Source organism: Ornithorhynchus anatinus, chromosome 2 (assembly GCF_004115215.2).
Source record: "Ornithorhynchus anatinus isolate Pmale09 chromosome 2, mOrnAna1.pri.v4, whole genome shotgun sequence".
NCBI lineage: Eukaryota > Metazoa > Chordata > Mammalia > Monotremata > Ornithorhynchidae > Ornithorhynchus > Ornithorhynchus anatinus.
In genome coordinates, this window is record NC_041729.1 from 42,479,346 (window position 1) to 42,500,646 (window position 21,301).

A 21,301-nucleotide genomic window follows, 5' to 3' on the forward strand; every position below is an offset into this window, starting at 1 on the left:
CTAAATGGGCCACCATGCTGGTTCAGACATTTGTTATATCCCAGTTTAACTAGTGCCTCCATGCTGATCTCCTTGCCTTTAATTTCTTCCCTCTTCGGTTCATTCTTCATTCCCCTGTCTAGGTAACTTTTCTAAAGAGTTGTTCTTCCTGTCTCTCGACTCAGAAACCTCCAGTAGTTATTCATTCCTCTCTGCATCAAGCAGAAGCTCCTAACTATTGTCTGTGAGGCATTCAGTCAGTACTCTCACCCTCCTACATATCCACTGTCTTCTCCCACTGCACCCTAGCTCTTACACTTGATTCCTTTCAAGCCAACCTACTTATTCTATCTTATTCAAGCTTCTCCCACCTCCGACTCCTTGCCCCTTTCCCTCCCTCTTAGTCTGGAAACTCTTCCCCTTCACGTCCAACAGACCACAGCTATTCCCATCTTTAAAGCTCTTTTGAAATACCTTCTACTTCAGGAGGCCTTCCACCATTAACTTCATCTCCCCACTTTTTACCCTCCCAACTGCCACTTCATCCCTTCCATGCCACTTAAATATTTAACTACATTCAATCAGTCCTATTCATTGAGTGCTTACTGTGTACAGAGCACTGTATTAAGCCCTTGGGGGAGTACCTTATAGAGTTGGTAGACACATCACCTGCCCACAGTGAGCTTACAGTCTACCCCTCCCTACCCCTCTGTAGCACTTATTTATATATCTTAATACTCTTTTACTTTATCTACAACTTATTTTAGTTGCTACACTGCAGGCTCCTTCAGGGCAGAGATCTTTAATGCAAAGTCCATTGTATTCTCCCTCAAAAGTACAATTGATTGATTGATTACCAAGGCACTGGGTAAGCAAACATGCAGGTATCCTTTGTGCTTCCAAAGGGGAAATGTTCTTACAACTGACAAAAGAATTAGTTTGTGTAAGCTCTTTTGTAATGAAGAAAAACCAGTATGTCAAAGTTTATATACTTCTCATGCAAGTCCTGGATTTGATTGCTGCCCAGCTCCAAGTTAATTGGCCCAGAACTAAGCCAAACTGAGGCAAGTGGTGTTATCTCATTTTCAAACAGCTCAAAAGTGGACTACTTGTGTGGACATTTATTTTGGGATGTGTGCCATCATTTGCATTACTTGGGCTCCCAGTTCCTTCCCTGAAAAAGGTCTAATACTAATAGAGGCCTCTTTGGAGATGAGGGAAACTAAGACTTTAAGGAGAGGGAAAGACATTCATTTGACAGGTTAGGAATGGCACTGGTTTTGAAAACCTCTGTCTCTCAAAAATGATGTGGCTTTTCTAGTATTTAAAAAGTGTTACTGTCTCCTCAGTTGCAATTATTTTCTGTGAGAATCCGGGGATGTCTTCATTTATTATGCTTCCTCAAGGCTTTATTTTAGCAACTCTGATTCCCTAAAATCAAAAATTGCCAGGTGAGAGTCCTTGGGCCTTTTTTAGTCATTAGATCTTTAAGTGCTTCCTAGAGTGCTCTATACATGGTAAGTGCTCAATAAATACAATTGATTGATTGAATGATAGATGGTTGGAAGCTCTTGATAAATATCCCTCCTTCCCGTAATCTATTTGACCATTTTTGAAGGGGTTGTTGGGCTTAACCTAGTTGTAAGTGCTTATCCTGTTGCAGTTGAAGAAGAAAGGATGTTTTGAAGCTGTTGACATATCACTTTTACTGAAATGGGATATAAGTACCCCCAACTAGTCAGGTGACAAAAAGCGTTTGTATGAACTAGGAAAACAGTAAGCCCTAGAGTGCTTTGCAGTTGAATATTGTCTATAGAGGCTATAGAGGAATGGTCAGGAATCCTGAAGTTGGAAAGCTCCCTGTGGTCAGCGATCTTGTCTACCAATCTGTTGTATTGTACTTTTCCAAGTGTTTGGTACAGTGCTCTTACACACAGTAAGCCCTTAAATGCCATTGATTGAATTACTGATTCTGCTGGTTCCATGTTCACCAGTTTTTCCGTGAAGAAAAAGATGAGTTAAAAAGAGAATTGCCACCAAACCCTAAAATCTTTAGTGATTATTACTAGAATGCCAGTGCAGGGCTTTTTAATAACATTTAAAAATCTTGATTTAGGAAAATATGTTTTTAAAGGAAAGAAAAAATAGAGGGGAAAAGGGAGGCTAGGAAAGGTAAACTCATCTGACTGGATTGGATGTAATTCTAATGGGTTAGTAAACTTGCATTGACTTATTTCTTCACCATATCAGTGACATGAGGGCATATACCTGCATGCAAGTTTAGACTTAAAGGAAGTAAATCTAATAGATCTTTTTTTTTTCAAGTGGCACTTTCATAAGGGTACTTCCAGTCCCAAAACCATTTGTAGAAGAATTGAAGACCTTTGTTTGCTTTCTCTATCTAAGTGTCTTTATAGCCAAAATACAATAGAGAGTTGAGTTACAATCTGGATCATTCAATGGATGTACTTGGCCAGTCTGATTCCTACTAGCCAAAAAAATTGTCCTTTTTCTTCAGTAGCAGGGTTTCTAGTCTAAATTATTCGGCTACTTGCCTCTTCTCCATTTTCATGGTATTTTTAAAATGCAATCTGAGAAAGATAGTTCACTGAGCTCTAGGTTGTAATATGTGGTTAAGCATTTATTGTAGGTGGGAGCAGAGAAGAAGAGGATGCGACCCTGTTTAAAATAAGATATGTGCATTTTAGTGGTTCATGTTTTGACATGTCCTTTAATTTGAGATTTTTGAAAGTATTAAAATCCCAAATGAAATTAAATAGGGAAAAGAAGAACAAAAAGCAAAGGTTTTAATGATGACTTTCCTTCCTGTCCAGTCCAGAAAAAAAAAAAAAACTGAACAAATTGATTTTTCACTTTTATTGTTGCTTTCAGGAACTTAATTCTGTTTTGAGAATCGTCGTTAGGGAAAGGATGGCCCCAGTCTCATTGCAATAGTTGTTATTCATTCAGTTGTATTTATTGAGTGCTTACTGTATGCAGAGCACTGTACTAAGCACTTAGAAAGTACATTTCTTACCTTGGATCTATTGTACAGTAGCTTGTTCCTTTGGGATTCTCAACTTTAGCCTCTGAGTAAATGTTTCCAATAATGGATTATTTTTTTTAAGCAGTTGGGGCAGGAAATAAGTTAACCATAGAATTTTACAACGTGTATTTCCCATCTGAGAGTTTTAACAATCACCATAAGCTTGTTGGCCTGGCTCCTGCTCCCTTATGTATGCCAAGTGTTAGGTGTGCTTATCCTTTTAAGGATTTTTATCATTTTCCTTTACTTAATGGAGAGGAATTTGAACCCCATTGTCTGTTTATAAACATGCTAAGTTGAGAACTGCTTAAGAGGTGCGTATTCATTTATGTACTTCCATAGCTGAACAAATGTTTCCACACTGTGAAAATTTCAGTCTGCCCTTTGCCAGCTCATTGTTGGATGAATTAAAGCCTTCACATTCCAGCTTGCATCCTGCTTGTATGGTCGTATTCACATATAAATTTAGAAAATAAAAATGCACAAGCTGCCTAATTTGCAAAATGTTTCCATTTAATGTGGGTCTTTGCGTGCTAGCCATAGTAGTGTCATTTTGTTGAGTCAGCATGTCAGGCATCTTAGCATTTAAAAAATTTAACCTTAGCTCCAACATTTAAAATTTATTAGCGTTATATTTGCTGATTTTTTTCTTCCCTGTGGAGGTTCTTTGGGATGTTTTGACTAACTTGTTCTTTCTCCAGTGAAAGCTGATAACGATGAAGAGAGACCGTAGTTCATTCACCATTATGCTTACATTTTCCTTTTGCTGAAAATGTAAACAGGTGAAATGTTAACGATAATCAGCCAACCCTGCAATTTACACATACTTTTTTTCGCAGTGACATTTTTGATGCCATGTTTCCTGTTACCCATATTGCTGGAGAAACAGTCATACAACAAGGTAATTTTCATTTATTTCCTTTCCTGCTCAACTGCAACTATCTGCATATTGCTTATGAATATGAATTAAACCATCCGTGTTCATGGAATGTATTATTGTGCCTTGGATCAAAACAAATGTGCCCCCATTCTAAAACTTTCATTCACAAAAGGAGGTCCTTCCTGAATATGCACAGATCACTTAATTGATTCTTTAAAAAGAGTGAGTTGCTCAATATGGTTTGTTTGGGGCTTAGTAGGCCAGATGGGAATATAAAGTATAGAATGTGTACAAAGAGGCCCAACTAGGGAGGTGTATATTGCCCCACCCACACTTATTCATCTCTCCTCTGTTAGTCCAGAGGCTCTTCCAAGCAAGATGCCTGGTTTGGGTTAGGTTAATAATAAAAATAATTGTGGTATCTGTTAAGGGCTTACTATGTGTCAGCCACTGTCCCATCGCTGGGGTGGATACAAGTAAACTGGATTGGACACAGTCCCTGTCCCACGTGGGGCTTACAGCTTCAATCCTCACTCTACAGATGAGTAACTGAGACCCAGAGAAGTGAAGTGACTCGCCCAAGGTCACAAAGGCAACATATGGCAGAGCCGGGGTTAGAACCCATGACCTTCTGACTCCCAGGCCTGTGTTCTGTCCACTGTGCCATGTGCAGAGTAGAGGTGAAAGGATTGGGAGAGATTGGGAGACAGAGTGAAAGCAGTACTAGGGATAGAGAGTTGGAAATAAGGAGAGAAAACTCCAAATGGTAAAAGCACCCAATACGGTGACTGTTCAGTGCACAGTGGGTGATCACTAATACTATTGACATCGTCAATCAATCAATGATATTTATTGAGCACGTAGAATGTGCAGAGTACTGTATTAAGCACTTGGGAGAGTACAGTTCTACAGAGTTAGCAGACATGTTCCCTACTCACAACAAGCTTACAGTCTAGAGGGGGAGACGGACCTTAGCATAAATACACAATTTATAATTTATACGTATGTACATAGGTGCTGTGGGGCTGAGGGTGGGACAAACAGGGAAGGCCTCTTGGAGGAGATGTTACCTTAACCAAGGTTAGACTTGCTGTAACCAAGAAAGTTCTCTGGCAGTCGCTTGGAGGTGGGTCATCTGAAAAGCATTGTCCCAGAAATGTCAGAAACCAGAGCTGGGACCTTACCTCCCCTGGCTGTGCCAAGGGTGGAGGAAGGGTGTGGTGGATGAAGGGGATGTTTAGTGTGGGTGAGGTCATGGAGTGGAAAGGTAAAGATTGTTAGGCAAGTGGCACCTTCAAAAAAAATGGCCACCTCTTTTGCTAGGCTCATTCGAACCCTAAATCAATGTTTTCATCAACCTCCTAGTTTTCTCCTCTCTGGGAATGATGGAGTGCTGATGGATGATCTCTGGGTAGTGATTTGTCATAGGGGCAGATGGGGACCAATAAAAAGTCAGTAAGGACCCAGAGAAAGAAAGGAGGGGAGAAGAGAGGTGGATCATTTGAGGTGGTGGTGGTGGGGAAAGAGAAAGGGAGCATGAGGGGAGGTTTTGGGTGGATAAGAGAGATTGATAGTTATAGGTAAAGTGAAAGGTGAAATGTCTTTTCCATATAAGTATTGAGGCTAAAAATTCAATTTATAACAAATCAATCAGTCAATGGTATGTATTGAGTGCTTACTTTGTACAGAGCATTGTACTAAGCGTTTAGGGAAAGTTCAACACCATAAAGTTGGTAGACATGTTCCCTGACCACAAGGAGCTCACGATCTAGGGGAGGAAACAGAAATTAAAATAAATACATTATGGATATGTAAATAAGTGCTATGGGGCTTAGGATGGGGTGACTATCAAATGCTTAAAGGATAAAGATCCAAGTGCATAGGTGACGCCGAAGGGAGAAGGAGTCAAGAGAAAGGGAGGGCTAAATCGAGGAAGATCTCTTGCAGGAGATGTGATTTTTAATAAAGCTTATAAGATGGGGAGAGTGAATGGGGAGGGAGTTCCAGGACAGAGGCAGGATATGGGTGAGGGGCTGATGGTGAGATAGATGAGTTCAAGGTACAGTGAGTAGGTTGGCATTAGAGGAGTGAAGTGAGCATTCTGGGTTGTAGTAGAAAATCAGTGATGTATGATAGGAGGGGACCAGATGATTCCTTTAAAGCCAATGGTAAGGAGTTTCTGTTTGATGTGGGGGTGGATAGGCAATCACTAGAGGTTCTTGAGGATTGGGGAAATGGGGACTGAACCTCTTTTAGAAAAATGATCCTGGCAGCAGAGCAAATATGGACTGGAGTGGGGAGAAACAGAGGGTAGGGAGATTAGCAAAGAGGCTGATGCAGTAGTCAAGGCAAAATAAGGTAAGTGTTTAGATCAGCAAAGTAGTAATTTAGATGGAGAGGATAGGGTGGATTTTAGCAATATTGTGAAGGTTGAACTGACAGCATTTGGTAACAGATTGAACATGTGGGTTGAGTGAGATGAGTTGAGGATAATTGCAAGGTTACAGGCTTGTAGGATAGGGAAGATAGCAGTGTTGTCTACAGTGATGGGAAAGACAGGAGAGAACAAGGTTCTGTTTTGGAGATATTTAGTTTGAGGTGTCGCTGGGACATCTATATAGAGATGTCCTGAAGGCAGGAGAAAATGCTAGTCAGCAGAGTGGAACAGAGGTCAGATTTGGGAATCACCCATGAAGACATAGTAGTTGAGGCCATGGGAGTGAATGAGATCTCCAAGGGAGTGGTTGTAGTGGAGAATAAAAGGGGACCCAGAACTGAGCCTTGAGGCATTCTTACTGTTAGAGGGAGGAAGACAAAGGAGGAGGTGGAATCTGTGAAAGAGACTGAGAAGGAGCAGCTAGAGAGATAGGAGGAGAACCAGGAGGGCACAGTCAGTGAAGCCAATGTTGGTTAGCATTCCCAGGAGAAAGGGGTGGTCCACAATGTTGAAGGCAGCTGAGAGCTCAAGTAGGATTAGGATGAAGAAGAGGCCATTGGCTTTGGCGAGAAACAGGACATTGGTAACATTTTAGAGGGCAGTTTCCATATGGTGAAGGGGATGGAAACCAGATTGGAGTGGGTCAAGGAGAGAATTGGAGGAGAGGAAGTTGAGGCAGTGGGAGTAGACAATTCGTTCTAGGAATTTGGAGATGAAAGGTAGAAGAGAGATGGGGCAATAAGTGGAGGGAGCCACGAGATCATGGGAGGGGTTTTTTTTAGGATAGGTGATACATGAACATGTTTGAAATCAGTGGGGAAGAAGCCATTAGCTCCCATCTAGACTGTAAGCTCACTATGGGAGGGAACAAGTCTACCAACTTTGTTATACCCTCCCAAGAGCTTTGTACAATGCTCTGCACAGAAGAAGTGCTCAATAAATACAATTGCTAGATGAATTGATTGATTGAAGATGACAGTCAGGGAGGAGGTACTGGAGGGGCCAAGTGTTTTGATGAGATGTGACGGGCTGGATTTTGAGATGAGGTGGGAGATCGCCTCTTGAGATAAGGTAAGAGTTGAAGAGAGGGCAAAAGGAGGAAGGGGCTGTAGTGGAACAGGGGAAATTTTAGGGGATCACCCCTTATGATTTCAAATTAGTACAGTCCAGTTGGATATTTTTTTCACTTGTCCCCCAGTGAATCAAATACTGATGGAGACAGAAGCATTTATAGGAAACACCTTTGAAGGAATCATGTGATAAGGTAGGGTATGGAACCCCACATTCAGCACTCAGAAAGCACTTGCTAATTTTGACTTGATGGCATCTTCTCGACTTTTAGTTTCTGGGTAAACTTTGCGCTAGCATATATTTTGTGTTTGGTTCTAGGGGATGAAGGAGATAATTTCTACGTAATTGATCAAGGAGAAGTTGACGTAAGTACCTTTTAAGTCACTTTAAGAAATTATACTACTCAAGTATATTTTTGAAAACCAGGAAATTTGACCTTTTTATGGTATTTGTTTAGTGCTTACTATGTGCCAGACACTGTACCGAGTTCTGGGGTAGATACAAGCTAATTAGATTAGTCACAGTTCATGTCCCACGTGGGGCTCACTGTCTTTATCCCCATTTTATAGATGAGGTGACTGAAGCCCAGAGAAATGAAATGATTTTTCCAAGGTCACATAGCAGACAAGTGACAGAGCTGGCATTAGAACCCAGTCCTTCTGACTTCCAGGCACGTGCTCTATATCTACTAGGCCAGGCTGCTTCCTATGTCAACTGTTATTCTGTTGCTTCCGTCTTAACTCTTTTGCTGTCACCTGATTGATCTAAATTGTCTTTGTAATCTCACTTTATTAGAGCTTAGACAGGAGATTGACAAGGTCAGTTCCTTTATTTCTAAGTGTAATATCATCAGTTTTGTTCAACAGTTCACCCTCTTCCTTGTCCCCTTTTGCCAACCCCTTCTGGAATAAAATGGAATCCTGAAGAACTTGTGAGAGCTATCATTAAAATGGTTTCTCTTTGTACAGCTTTACTTTGTGTTTTTTTTTCAAACTGTGGTTACAAAATTAATTTGGTTCTGAGTCAAAAACCAAGCAAGCAATAAATTATACAGGTAGATCATACTTAATTTTAAAACACTAAAACAATCTTCCCAGTAAATGTTCACCTGACAGACTTACTGGCAAAGTTTAACACATTGCAAGTAGTTTCAATACCTACTCTGACTGTTTCTTCACAGTTTCACAATAAATTATGACACGGATCTGACTCCTTTTAAGTTTTGCCTGGATCCTGGACTGCCATCCTGCTTTTGAAAATGCTGGCATATCTAGTTGCAGGGCTAGACAGCCTTTGCTTACAAATTACACTGCAATGCAGTCCTCAGATTCATTGTTTTGGGATTTTTTTAAAAAACAGGCAGATTTTTCGGTTTTCTGAATCTCAGGCACCAGTCATAGCTATTTTAGTGAAAGTTATTTATTTTACCAGTTCGTGTCAAGTCGACCATCTAATTGTAGTATTTCTGGGAACTGAAAAACCTCACACTCTGTCTCTGGCAGCAAGTTACACAGGAAATCCTTATGAGTCACTGTTCCTATCAAGCTGGCAAATTGTGCCTATTGAATCCACTCAAGAGAAAACACTTTGCATTAGAAAAAGAAAGGATTTTTAAAACGGATCTTTTGCCTTCAGAAAGTGTCAGCCAATTATAATTGTGCCTAACCTCAAACCTCTGGAGCTCATCGTTTAGCAGAATAATTCTTGTTTTTGCAGATGAAGAACACTGAGGCAGAGCTGGGCATCGAGTTGCCCAAAACAGTAGAGGAAGCCAGGGACAGGGCTAGGATGAGAAGTCAAGACATTTTGGCTTCTTGTCCTTTGCTCACACCATTAGACCACATATCCCTCTTCTGATGGTATAAGATTTATTTTTAAAAGATCCTCATAACAAACAAATGTAAACATGAGTAGGGATAAACAATCAAATATGTGTTTGTCTTCCATCTTGCTTTGTTGACTGCCCATATTCTACTCTGAATTTAGGGGATTCATAAATTCACAGCCTTGATTTCTCAAAAGCAGGCCAACAGCATGTCATTTGATCTGGTATTGCCTAATGCTCACCCAGGCTTCCATTACCTCTCTCTTCAGAAAGTCTCCAGATTTTAATCAAGAGGCTCCATTATTTAGTTCCTTAAAAAGATTCAATAAATGGTTCCATTAAGTATGGTAGCTTTAGGTCAGCATGGTTGACCAGTTCCATTACAGTTCATTCTTTTTATCAATCAATTTATTACAATTAATTGTTTGATTGATGGCTGCCCCTACAGTTTCTTCTCTTCTGTCTTTAAAACCTCTAGAACAGCTCTCTAATATATTATTAATTGTTCTATTCCTTTTTCATTCTAAAATAATGAAACCCCCGTCATGCAAGGCTTTTGTTTAGGGTTCAACGTCTATACCTCACAGTATATATAGGCATAATAATAATATAATAATAATTACGATATTTTTTAAGCGCTTACTATGTGCCAAGCACTGTTTTAAGCGCTGGTGTATATACAAGGTAATCAGGTTGTCCCAAGTTGGGCTCACAGTCTTAATCCCCATTTTACAGATGAGGTAACTGAAGCACAGAGAAGATAAGTGACTAGATCAAAGTCACACAGGAGACAAGTGGAGGAGCAGGGATTAGAACCCATGTCCTCTGACTCCCAAGTCCATGCTCTTGCCACTAGGCCATGAAGAGTGGGCCACTCTAAATTGTTACATTTGGGGGTGATTGTCATTCTGCCACACTTCTTTAAGGCAGCGAGACATGGTTATCCAAGAGAGCGGAACTTCCATTTGAGTTGATGTTGCACTAAAACCTGCTACGTGAGAAGCTTGTATGTAGCTTCAAGAAAGTCTTGGTGTTCCCTCATTTTGGCCTGTTGGCAACATCTAGAGCTGTTTCAGTACCTAGTGTTTGATGTGGCCATTTCTGACATTGACACACAGGCAACCTGAAGCTGCACAAGTTTTCTTTCTCTCTCTCTCTCCCTCTCCCCCTCTCTCTCCCTCTCTCCTCACCCCCTTTAGATGCTGAGGTTAGTGAAAGATGCCTAAGTTGAGAAAATGATTCTGCAGTTCCTTCCCTCAGCCAACCACCTATTGTCGAGTTCTCTTTTCATACATAGATATGTAACTGCTCCCTGGCTAGTCTCCAAAAATGGGGACTTGTGGAGGTAGGTTCATGAAGGAAAAAAATTAATTCACTGTCCAGTAACTGAGTTTCTCCAAATATATTGTCTTGGCAGATGCAGTCATCTTCCCTTTAGCCCTACTTTAAAGTTGCTTTTGTGCCCATCTAAAAATAGTGGGAGAGTTGAAGAAGGTAAACTTCCTGTCTCAATCAGTCCATCTTTTCTGATGCAATACCAGAGTTACAGAATGAAAGCATCTGATTTTCTGGCCCCTGTCAGGTTCCTTACAATTCCAGCAATGAGACCTACAGGGTACAGGGTAGAACTGAGGGTGTGCCTCTCTGAAGGAAGCGTATTTAGAAAACTCTGCTTACTGATGTGGGAAGGACTTAATTTTCAGAATAAATATGGAGGTATAGGTAGATGAATAAGCAGTAAAGTAGGCGTGTGGGTACCTGCCACATTTAAGGAATCAAAAGATTCTTTAGATTCTAAGCATGGCATCTGGAATGAAATAAATGAGATCATGGACAAGCACACTTGAGTTATTGGGATATATATTATAATAATTACTGTTATTGCTGCCCATGGACAATCTAACATTTCTTCTCCCTGGGCCTTCACAGTCCTTTTTGTTTGTTTCTTTCTATAAACTTACTTTTTTTGGTGTGTGGGCAATGAAATAAAATAACACAGAGGCACATGACCTAGCTTGATGGGAACAGAAAGCCAAGGATCACCAGACTAGCAGCTTTCATATGCAACGTGTGAGGTTTCAGAGGACTGGCAGTCTATGACTGCAATGATAGCAGTTTTTATTGAGAGGGGAGAGGTGGAGAGAAGAACATTAACTTCTGCTTAATTGCGTTCAGTGAAATACTTACATTCTCCCCTCCCCAACTCCTTCTGGGCTTAGGAGAAATTAAGTCTCTCCCCCTTAATAGATATGTAAGGAGAACCCCAACAGACTCCCTGCTCCCTCCCCACTTCAAGGACATGTTGCTTGGAAGTTGTGTTTATGCGGAAAACTTTTCTCCAACTGGGTGAAAGATGTCCAGAGACACCACTGTTTAGAAGCCAGGTGAATAAATGCCAAAAAATACCCATGTTAAGTTTAAATTACAGTTGAAATGCCTGCTGAAGTGGATGTGTTGCCAAGAATTATAATCCATTTTTCTAATATAAAAATATCTTTATTTATTTTATTCATGGAACCTAACATTTCTGCTTAAAAGGAGATTTCAACCACCAATTTTTATGGACTCCTTTTCCAGTTGGGTTACCCATTTTAGAGACCTAATTCTTTCTTTAATTGTTTGCAGGCATTTGTTATTTATAAAACAAACTACAGCACCATCCCTGCTGTGCTGGTACAGATACTACAGATCCGTTGAAAAGCCCTGACACCGACTTTCACCAGAATCAATGATGCATCCTGTAAATTCTACTTACTTCCAATCACTTTTAGATCTCGTGACGCGGGAAGCTATGTCATAGGGCTCCTAATTTGTTTCCGTTTCCATCTTGTGAGTTTTGTAGCCTCTCTTTGTGGCAGCTAGGTCCTCTGTTGGATTTTCTAATGCTAATATTTTCTGAAGTTGACACTATTTTATTTTTCAGTAAGTTTTAAAAAGAAGTAGTAAAGTTGGATAGCTGCATTAAACCAGGGGAATTCTGTCGAGGGAACTCAATCTCTTGATCCTGAAACCCTAAATCGGAGTAGCGTTCAAACCTGGGTAGCGGGAGGGGGAAAGTTTCAGTGCCTTAATAATATAAACAAGTCATAGCTAAGATTAGAGTCCCACAAAGAAATACCGGTTCACTGATCTGGGTGCATAATCTTACCACCGCTTCAGCTACCACACACTGTATTGGAGCAGGAATTTAGAAGCAAAATATTGGATCCTGCTGTTTTGCGTGAACCAAAGTTGAAGAGAAGAAACCAAAGGAAAATGTAGTAATATCTGGAAATCCAAATGGCTCCATTTACCACAGCGCTTAGTACAGTACCTGGCACATAGTAAGCACTTAACAAATACCATTTAATAACAAAACAAAAAACCCCAAAACTCGATCATTTCCATCAGAAGAGCAATGAAGCATCAAGTTGAATCAAATTCATAAAGGACGGACATTTCCGTAGCTTAATGTAAAGAAAATCATTGAGCACAAATTTAACAAATCCAAAAATTGGGCACAGCTGCCGCAATGTCAAGTTGGTAGCTGGAAGTATAGTATGTCCCACTTTTCAAGGGTAAATAATGGGATTACTGTTAAATGCTCATATTACATACTGCTCCTGCAGCCACCTTCGCCTGGAAGTAAAACATGTTCTTACCCCAGTGGATATTTTGTGAGAACAGCTTTGATTTTTCTCACCATTAGACCCTGGGAAGAAAGGAGGAGATGGATCATTAGTTATTTTCTCACCAGTTCAAGAAAGAGGGAAAGAAAGAGGCGTCCAGAGAGTGAGGGCACTTGGATAATTTTCTAGTTTGCACAATTAGTATTTGTATGGGGAACATAGAAAGAATCCAAGTTTCTGAAGATCAAAGTCATTCAAGACATCCCAGGGGCTGGTGATGTGTTTTCCTTTCAGCTGCAGCCACCCAGTTCCTTAAAAAAGACTTCAGGCTTAGGGTTGCCCACTCATCTGTCTTAGATAAAAAGTGGAAATAGTTTGATTTTTCTACTGTCGTTGATGAATGTTCAAAACTACTTGTGCTAACCCACTCTAGGTTGGGGAAATAATCTTCAGTAATCCCAGAGGTATAAATAACATAATATTTATGACATTTTCCTAAGAAAGATTCAGAAAGAGTGGATGAAACTGGAAAAGATCTATCTTCCCTACACTTTTCCTTTCTTCTTTAAAAAATGACCCATCTTGTAAGGAAGCTTAGTGTAAGTGAACTTTGAGCTACAAGATGGAGTGACAGTGCTTAGTGTCCTACAGAATGCACTTTTGTTTCCTCGTTGGTGATGTAGTGTATTGTTGACTTGGTTCCATTCTGGAGAGTTCAGCACAATGACTTTTCTCTTTGAATACAGTAAGTTGTTCTTGTGTTAGGGTCTTGAAGAGATTGCCTTTGGAGAGAAGAGTGGGGTGAGGAGGGGGAGTGGACGGTAAAGAAAAGCACTGTCATGGGGAAGAGAGTGCTTGTTTCCCAGAAAGCCTTCCTATAAGGGATTTGTTTGAGTTAACAATTCTGTATCCTGACTCAGGATTGAGTAGTCTTAAAATGCAGTGTTTCTAGCATTGTGGTCAACGGACAGAAGAAGCAGCAGAAGTAAAAGGTGGGATGCGGAGGAATAACTTCAAAGCTGAATTGTATTATCTGACCTAATCAATCAATAAATCATATTTGCCGAGTGCTGTGTGCAGAGCACCGTACTGAGCGCTTGGAAGAGTATAGTATAACGGAGTTTGTAGATATGTTCCTTGCCCACAATGAGCAAGAAATATTTCCTTTTTGCTAATATGCTCAGAAAGCTATGCTCAGAATTGCCTTGATTCTATTTAGTTGCCATTGTTTTTACGAGATGTTCTTCCCCTTGACGCTGTTTAGTGCCATTGTTCTTGTCTGTCCGTCTCCCCCGATTAGACTGTAAGCCCATCAAACGGCAGGGACTGTCTCTATCTGTTGCCGACTTGTTCATCCCAAGCGCTTAGTACAGTGCTCTGCACATAGTAAGCGCTCAATAAATACTATTGAATGAATGAATGAAAGCTGTATAGTAATATTAGATTTTCCAATCAAAAGCAAATTCTGTGGTTAACTATTCAACTGGTGATGTATTTTGGCCATTTCCATATTTCATTCAGTCAATAGTATTTACCGAGTGTTTACTGTGTGCAGAGCACTAGAAGAGTAAAGTATAACAGAGGTGGTAGACATGTTCCCTGCCTGCAATGAGCTTACAGTTTGGGGGGGGATACAGGCATTAATATAAATTATAGGTGTACATTACTTCTCTGGGCTGGGGGCGGTGAATAAGTGTGCAAATTCAAGAGCAAGGGTAAAAATCATAACAATGTTATTATGGTATTTGTTATGGTATATGACAAGCACTGTTCTAAGCACTGGGGGTAGATACGAAAGAAGAAGCAAGGCTTAGTGGAAAGAGCATGGACATGAGAGTCAGAGGATGTGAGTTCAAATCCTGGCTCTGCCACTTGTCTGCTGTGTGACCTTGGACAAGTCTCTTAACTTTTCTGTGCCTCAGTTACCTCATCTCTAAAATGGGAATTAAGACTCTGAGCCCCACTTGGGACAACCTGATTACCTTGTATCTACCCCAGCGCTTAGAACAGTGCTTGGCACATAGTAAGTGCTTAACAAATACCATAATCATTATGATGATGATGATGATGATGATACAAGGTAATCAGGTTGGACACAGTCCCTGTCCCACATGGCTCTCCCAGTCTTAGTCCCCTTTTTACAGATGAGGTAACTGAGGCACAGAGAAGTTAAGTGACTTGCCCAAGATCACACAGCAAACAAGTGGCAGAGCCAGGATTAGAACCACCGCCATCTGCCTTTAGGTTTTGCCTAATTCAGGTGCTATCAGGTTTAGATTTTACTTATTTAAGTTTCGTCTAAGAGGGAATCAGAGAGGGTTTCAGGGTTTCTAACTCAAAGTTGCAACCTGAAAAGGTAGAAGAGAGTGGATGCAGGCATGCAGGAAGAAGTGGGCAAAAGGGCAAAAGAAAAGTTTTAAGGCACTGCTCCAACTTGACATAACTCTGTACCAGTGTTGCTGTGGGGTGATCAACTAGACGTTCAGGGCCCAGACTGCACAGAGGTTTGGGTACTGAGATGGAGAGAAGATTTGCGTGGGTGTAGTAGTTGCTCTCTGAATGGAAAATTCAGGGTTTGAGGTGGTAATTTTGTGACATAAATTTAAAATAAAATGACAGGTGTTTTCAAATGCAGTTGGTCATTTCTTTTTCCTGAAAGGTGAAAAATCTGGGTGGGAGAAAGGGAGGTTTGCAACTGTACATTCTTACTTTGGGCTAAGCCAGTAATTTAATTCTCCTCTTCTATAAAAACTCCCATCCAGTCATTCCATCCTGCTGTTCTTGGGAAATGCAGAAGTCTCCTTGTTTCCAGGTAGCTAACCTTTGGAGTATACTCTTTTGAACATGAAGACAGTTTCTTCATTGCTTACATTGCTGCTTACCCTCAAATGTCACTTGGTCTCCTCAGAATCCATCATCTTCTGGCTTCCTTCCAATGGTTTGGAAGTACTGAGTTAGCAGTCCATTCGTCTTGACCGTGTAATTAGTTGGGTTCTTCTCTTGCTCCCTGATGAGCACACTGGATGGACAGGAATTTATTAGTGTTGAAGCTGGAAATAAATAACCAAGCCAGGAGGAAGGTGAATTGTTTTCAGTCCTATGAAGTATACTGCAGTTGTCCTCCGAAGAAACAAGCTCCTCAAGATATGGTTTAGCTCATAAATTGCCCTGTATCTTTTTACTCTGCTAATTCTTTTGTGCGGTCAGGTACTACATTCCTTGCAGCAAGCTGGTTTTTTTCATGTATCCATTCGGTTACCAACTACAGAAGTATTTTTCAAAGTGCACTGCATGTTAAGCTTCAGAGATCATTCTTCATTGATTTCAATTGTAACTGCTTCCATAATAGTTTGGAATACATTCTATTCCAGATGGAATATATGCTCTTTTGGGTACTATTCTCTAAGCTCATTGACACATTGGTAGAAGAAAGAGTTTTTTGTGTCAATTTATAGTAACCGAAGCTGCATAAAAGCTGCATAATAAACAATTTGTACTATTCTTCGATTGACTCTGAATGTGCCCAGTCAATGCATAGTAGGAATACTGTGCAATAAAACACATCAACCCACATAGGTTGAAAGAGAATCTTGTCCAAAGGAATCTTTGGTCAGATACAGCTCAACAATAGTAGCAGAGTCAGAGTGATTCCATTCATACTGTGCCCCCAGGCCCAAAAAGCTGATAGGTTCTTCTTGGAGGTGAGAAACCATCGATCCCCGTGTTTTCCAAAGTGAAAATCCAGCTCTGGGCCCACCTGAGTTTGTTCACGTTTTGTCATCTCCAGAAGATTCCACTGAGTGGAGCAGATGAGAGTGGAAAGAGCCGTTCACGGGGGTGGAGGAGGAACGAGGCCGTGGCTGTAGGAAATGAGGAGGGAGGAGAGCTGCCAGTGAAAAAGAAATGGAAATTCTGGGCAGTTCACTCATGAGTTTAAAGGAGTCATCTGAAGAAACAAATTGGGAACCTCTGCATTAGGCCAAACCGTTTGGGATTCAATGAGTGGAGTGGAGGATTTTAAGAAATCACTGTAGAAGTCAAAACATTTTGTTTTTCAGTTCACAGCTATGTTGTTTGCCTACTAACCTCATTAGATTTTTTCAGCCAATATCCCTCCTTTTGACTTTGACTATGCTAATGAAGGGTAAAGTTGTGACAGTTCTGCTTACTGGCTCTGTTAGGATTGAAGCCCTAAGAAGAGAAGCTTCAAGCCAATAAACCACGGGAGCTGAAAAATTCAGAGAGTAAATGCAATCATTGTGCTGAAGCAAGAGGACTTGAAATTCTAGCCGCAAAGCAAGTTGTCACTCTTTTGGGACTGAGTGAGGAAATGATTTAACTGTTCTTTTCACCCCTTCCAGCCTAGAGCATTGGAAATGAAATTATTAATGGGAGCATTAGGTTAACCGAAAGGGAGTGGACAACAGAGATGGAAATTTTTCTAACCAAATTTTTCCCTATTGTTTTATTCAGGTGTATGTGAATGGAGAATGGGTCACCAGCATTGGAGAAGGAGGCAGTTTTGGGGAACTTGCCCTGATCTATGGCACCCCAAGGGCTGCTACGGTCAAGGCCAAGACAGATCTCAAACTTTGGGGAATTGACAGGGACAGCTACAGGAGGATTTTAATGGTGAGTGATACACTTTGTGCTATATGTGTGTGTGGCTTATTTTGCTATTCTGTGTTGGGTATTATCATTATTACTGATGAAACAATAAAGGCAACAAGAAACTATTGAACTGACCATCTGGTGCTTTAAAATGTCAAAATTGCAGTATCTACAAGCCATCCACCCCTGTCAGGTTCGGTCCTGGAGTGTTTCCAGTACTATACCAGTCTCAACTATGGGAGCGAGAGTCAAGAAAAGACATACCCATTTCATTCCTAGCTTGGCCAATGGCTAGCCAGTGGAAGGCAATCTGCTACAAGTCAAAACTCTCCTGTGTTGGGCAGCAGTGGCATGAGACAGTGGAGGGTGGAGACTCAAATTTAGTGCGCGGAAGAAGGCAATGGTAAACCACTTCCGTATTTTTTACAAGAAAATCAATGGATACACTACCAGAATGATTGCAGGTGGAGGTAGAGCATTCTGGGAGGGATGTGTCCATGGAGTGGCTATGGGTCGGAGATGACTTGACAGCATGAGACGAGTCTTCCATTTGCAACCAAGATAAATATAACAAAATGTTAAAATAGCATTAAGGGTTTGATTTAAAAGCTCATCAAAACATAGTAATAATGATAATAATAACTTTGGAATTTAAGTGCTTACTATATGCCAAGCACTCTACTAAGCGCTGTGGTAGATACAGGATAGGTCATCCAGGAGGCTCACAGTCTAAGTAGGAGGGAGGACAGGTATTTGTTCATTCAATCATATTTATTGAGCACTTATTGTGTGCAGAGGACTGCACCAAGCACTTCGAAAGTACAGGGAACTGAGGCTCAGAGAAGCGAGGTGACCTGCCCAAGGTCAAACAGCAGGTAAGTGTTGGAGCTGGGATTTGAACCCAAGTCCTCTGATTCCTAGGCCTGTGCCCTTGCCACTAGGCCATGCTGCTTCTCTAAAGTTGGATGTAAGTTATGCATAACCCTTAATGCCAAGAAGACTTGTTTATATAGAGAAGCAGCATGGCTCAGTGGAAAGAGCATGGGCTTGGGATTCACAGGTCGTGGGTTCTAATCCTGGCTCTGCCACTTATCATTTGTGTGACTTTAGGCAAGTCACTTAACTTCTCTGTTCCTCAGTTACCTCATCTGTAAAATGGGGAATAAGACTGTGGACCCCACGTGGGACAACCAGATTACTTTGTATCTCCCCCAGTGCATAGAACAGTGCTTGGCACTTAGTAGGCACTTAAAAAATAACATTATTATTATCAATTGTATGTACTGAATGATTACTATGTGTGGAGCCCTGTACTAAGCACTTGGGAGAGTACAGTGTAGTAGAATTGGAAGGCACAATCCCTGCCCTGAAGAAGCTCACAGTCTAATGAGAGGGATCCAGAGATGCATTGGAATTGTGATACCGAACATCACAATTAGAACTGAGGGTCTTCTTGAACACAGGGTTCAGCCTGACTGTTAGTCAAAAAGTATACTCCGAAGCATGGCCAGGTGATTCAAGTGGCAGCTACAACCCACAGTTGGAATTGATATTATTATCCTGCCTGTTGGTCCAGTGGAAGAGCATAGCTCTGGGAATCAGAAGTCCTGACTTCTTGTCCTAGCTCAGTAAGGAAGTGAATGCCCTCGGGGACTATGCCATTAGTGATCATGGTTTCTGACTGAAGAAGCTGAGAATGAGAAGGCCCTGGGTTCCAATCCCAGCTCTGCCAATAGTCTGCTGTGTGACTTGGGCAAGTCACTTAACTTCTCTGGACCTCCGTTACCTCATTTGTAAAATGGGGATTAAGACTGCGAGCCCCACGTGGCACATGGACTGTGTCCTACATGATTAGCTTGTATCTACCTCAGTGTGCCCGGCACATAGTCTCTGCTTTAACAAATCCTATAAAAACCCCCACCAGAAACAAAAAAAGCACCTAGGGCACTCCGTGAGGTGGCAGGCCCAACAGGACTCATGAAACATAATGGCTAATATAGGCAGCAGTTACTGCAGAGGCTACCCAGACAGCTACCTGAGAGATTTCAGTGCTTAGTTACAGCATTGGCATTATGTTGTGGTAACTTTGCCATATGTGGGCCATGTAGGTTAAAAACCTTTTCATTCCCTTCACAATGTGCTGCACCCCGTCCGCCCCCCTTTCCTGACACTTTGTGTCCTAATCAATCAGTCGTATTTATTGAGCTGCTTATTGTGTGCAGAACACTGTACTAAGCGCTTGGGAGAGTGCAAATACGGTAGGTAGGCGCGTAACCTGCCCACCAAGTCTAGAAGCAAGGACAGTTTAGTCGGGAAGACCTAACAGGAGTATGATGGGTAGGGATGAGAGCGTGCAAAAGGAGCTGTGCACTCCATAGTCATAATGGTCAATTCGTTCAATCATATTTATTGAGCATTTACTATGTACAAAGCACTGTACTAAGTGCTTGGGAGCATGCAATGCAACAATAAAAAGACACATTCCCTGCCCATAATGAGCTTACAGTCTAGAGTGAGGGGTGGCAGGGCAGACATCAGTAGTGGATAAAGCACGAGCCTGGGAATCAGAAGGTTATGGGTTCTAATCCCAGTTCTGCCACTGTCTGCTGTGTGACCTTGGGCAAGTCATTTAACTTCTCTGTGCCTCAGTTACCTCATCTATAAAATGGGGATTGAGACTTTGAGTCCCACTTGGGAAAGGGGACTGTGTCCAACCCAATTTGCTCGTATCCACTCCAGCGCTTAGTACAGTGGCTGGCACATAGTAAGTGCTTAACAAATACCATAATTATTATTATTATTATCAATACAAATACCTTTGAGCAGGTCCTCTAGCCACAGGACTGAGGCTCCTCCATTGTGTTTTTATTGGGAGATTCCATCCATCATACATATGTAGCATTTTCTATGCAAATTGGATATTTATCTTTTTGGTCACACCCATACTTCTCCTAACTACAGATCCATAGGTCAGTAAAGCAACTGTCCACTGCTTGACATTCTGTAAGGTCGTTCAGCCGTCCTAATACTAGGCAGTGCCTTTCTTAAGCTTATTATCCATCATCCTTAATGCAAACAAAGCAGTAGGGCCAAAGAGTGGCCCCAGCCCTTGGCTCCACCCATTTCTTGGAAATCGGGAATAAGCCTCCTTATTCAGGAACCCCTTTGACAGCACAATCCTTCCCATCTGTTCTTTGAAAGTTCCCTGTACCCAGAAAATAATACTTTCCATGAGCATTAAATCCTCTTCTCAGAAAAACAATACTTGACATGCATCCTGCAAATCCTTGAGATTTTATGATTCCTTTGACTTGGGCTATCAGGCACATGCTGCAAAAACACAAAAATGTCAGAAGAGAAAGAGAATTACCCACGATATTTTTTTTTCCTAGTGAAAAATATACCTGAACTCCCAAATTTGTCTCAGGTCACAGAAACGTGGGGAAGTGGGATGCAGGCCATAAAATGAACAGGTGCTGGATTTGTGTTTCACAAAAGTACATACTGTTGAATATGCTGAAGTCCAGTTAAGACCTTTGAAGATTACAGTATAAAAGGGGTTGAAATTCTCTTTTGGTATGTTATGGTTAGGTTTCTCCCAACATGATCCAAAACAGTTACCTTATGTTCCAATGCCAGGTTGACCAAGGATTTATGGTGAGTCCCTTAAAGGGTTCAGAATGGCAAAGTAATGAATGCATCCATTTACCTTTGCCCATACATCTGCTTGTTAGGCATTTGTTTACTGATTCACTACATTGACTTTTTAGCTTTTTAATATCCGCCCCCATCCCTTTTCCCTTTAAATGACATCCTACAGTCTTACTTGTCCACTTCTATTTTG

At 41.2% G+C, this 21,301-nt stretch overlaps 1 protein-coding gene across 1 annotated transcript in view; it reads left to right on the forward strand.

Moving 5' to 3' along the window:
* The window catches only part of PRKAR1B (protein kinase cAMP-dependent type I regulatory subunit beta), a 171,240-nt gene that overhangs the window by 97,762 nt on the left and 52,177 nt on the right, over window positions 1-21,301 (forward strand). Inside the window, exons 5-7 of the mRNA XM_029053257.1 lie at window positions 3,865-3,926; window positions 7,732-7,778; window positions 17,320-17,478. Coding sequence (XP_028909090.1) covers window positions 3,865-3,926; window positions 7,732-7,778; window positions 17,320-17,478 — 268 coding nt within the window. The remainder of the gene's footprint in view (window positions 1-3,864; window positions 3,927-7,731; window positions 7,779-17,319; window positions 17,479-21,301) is intronic.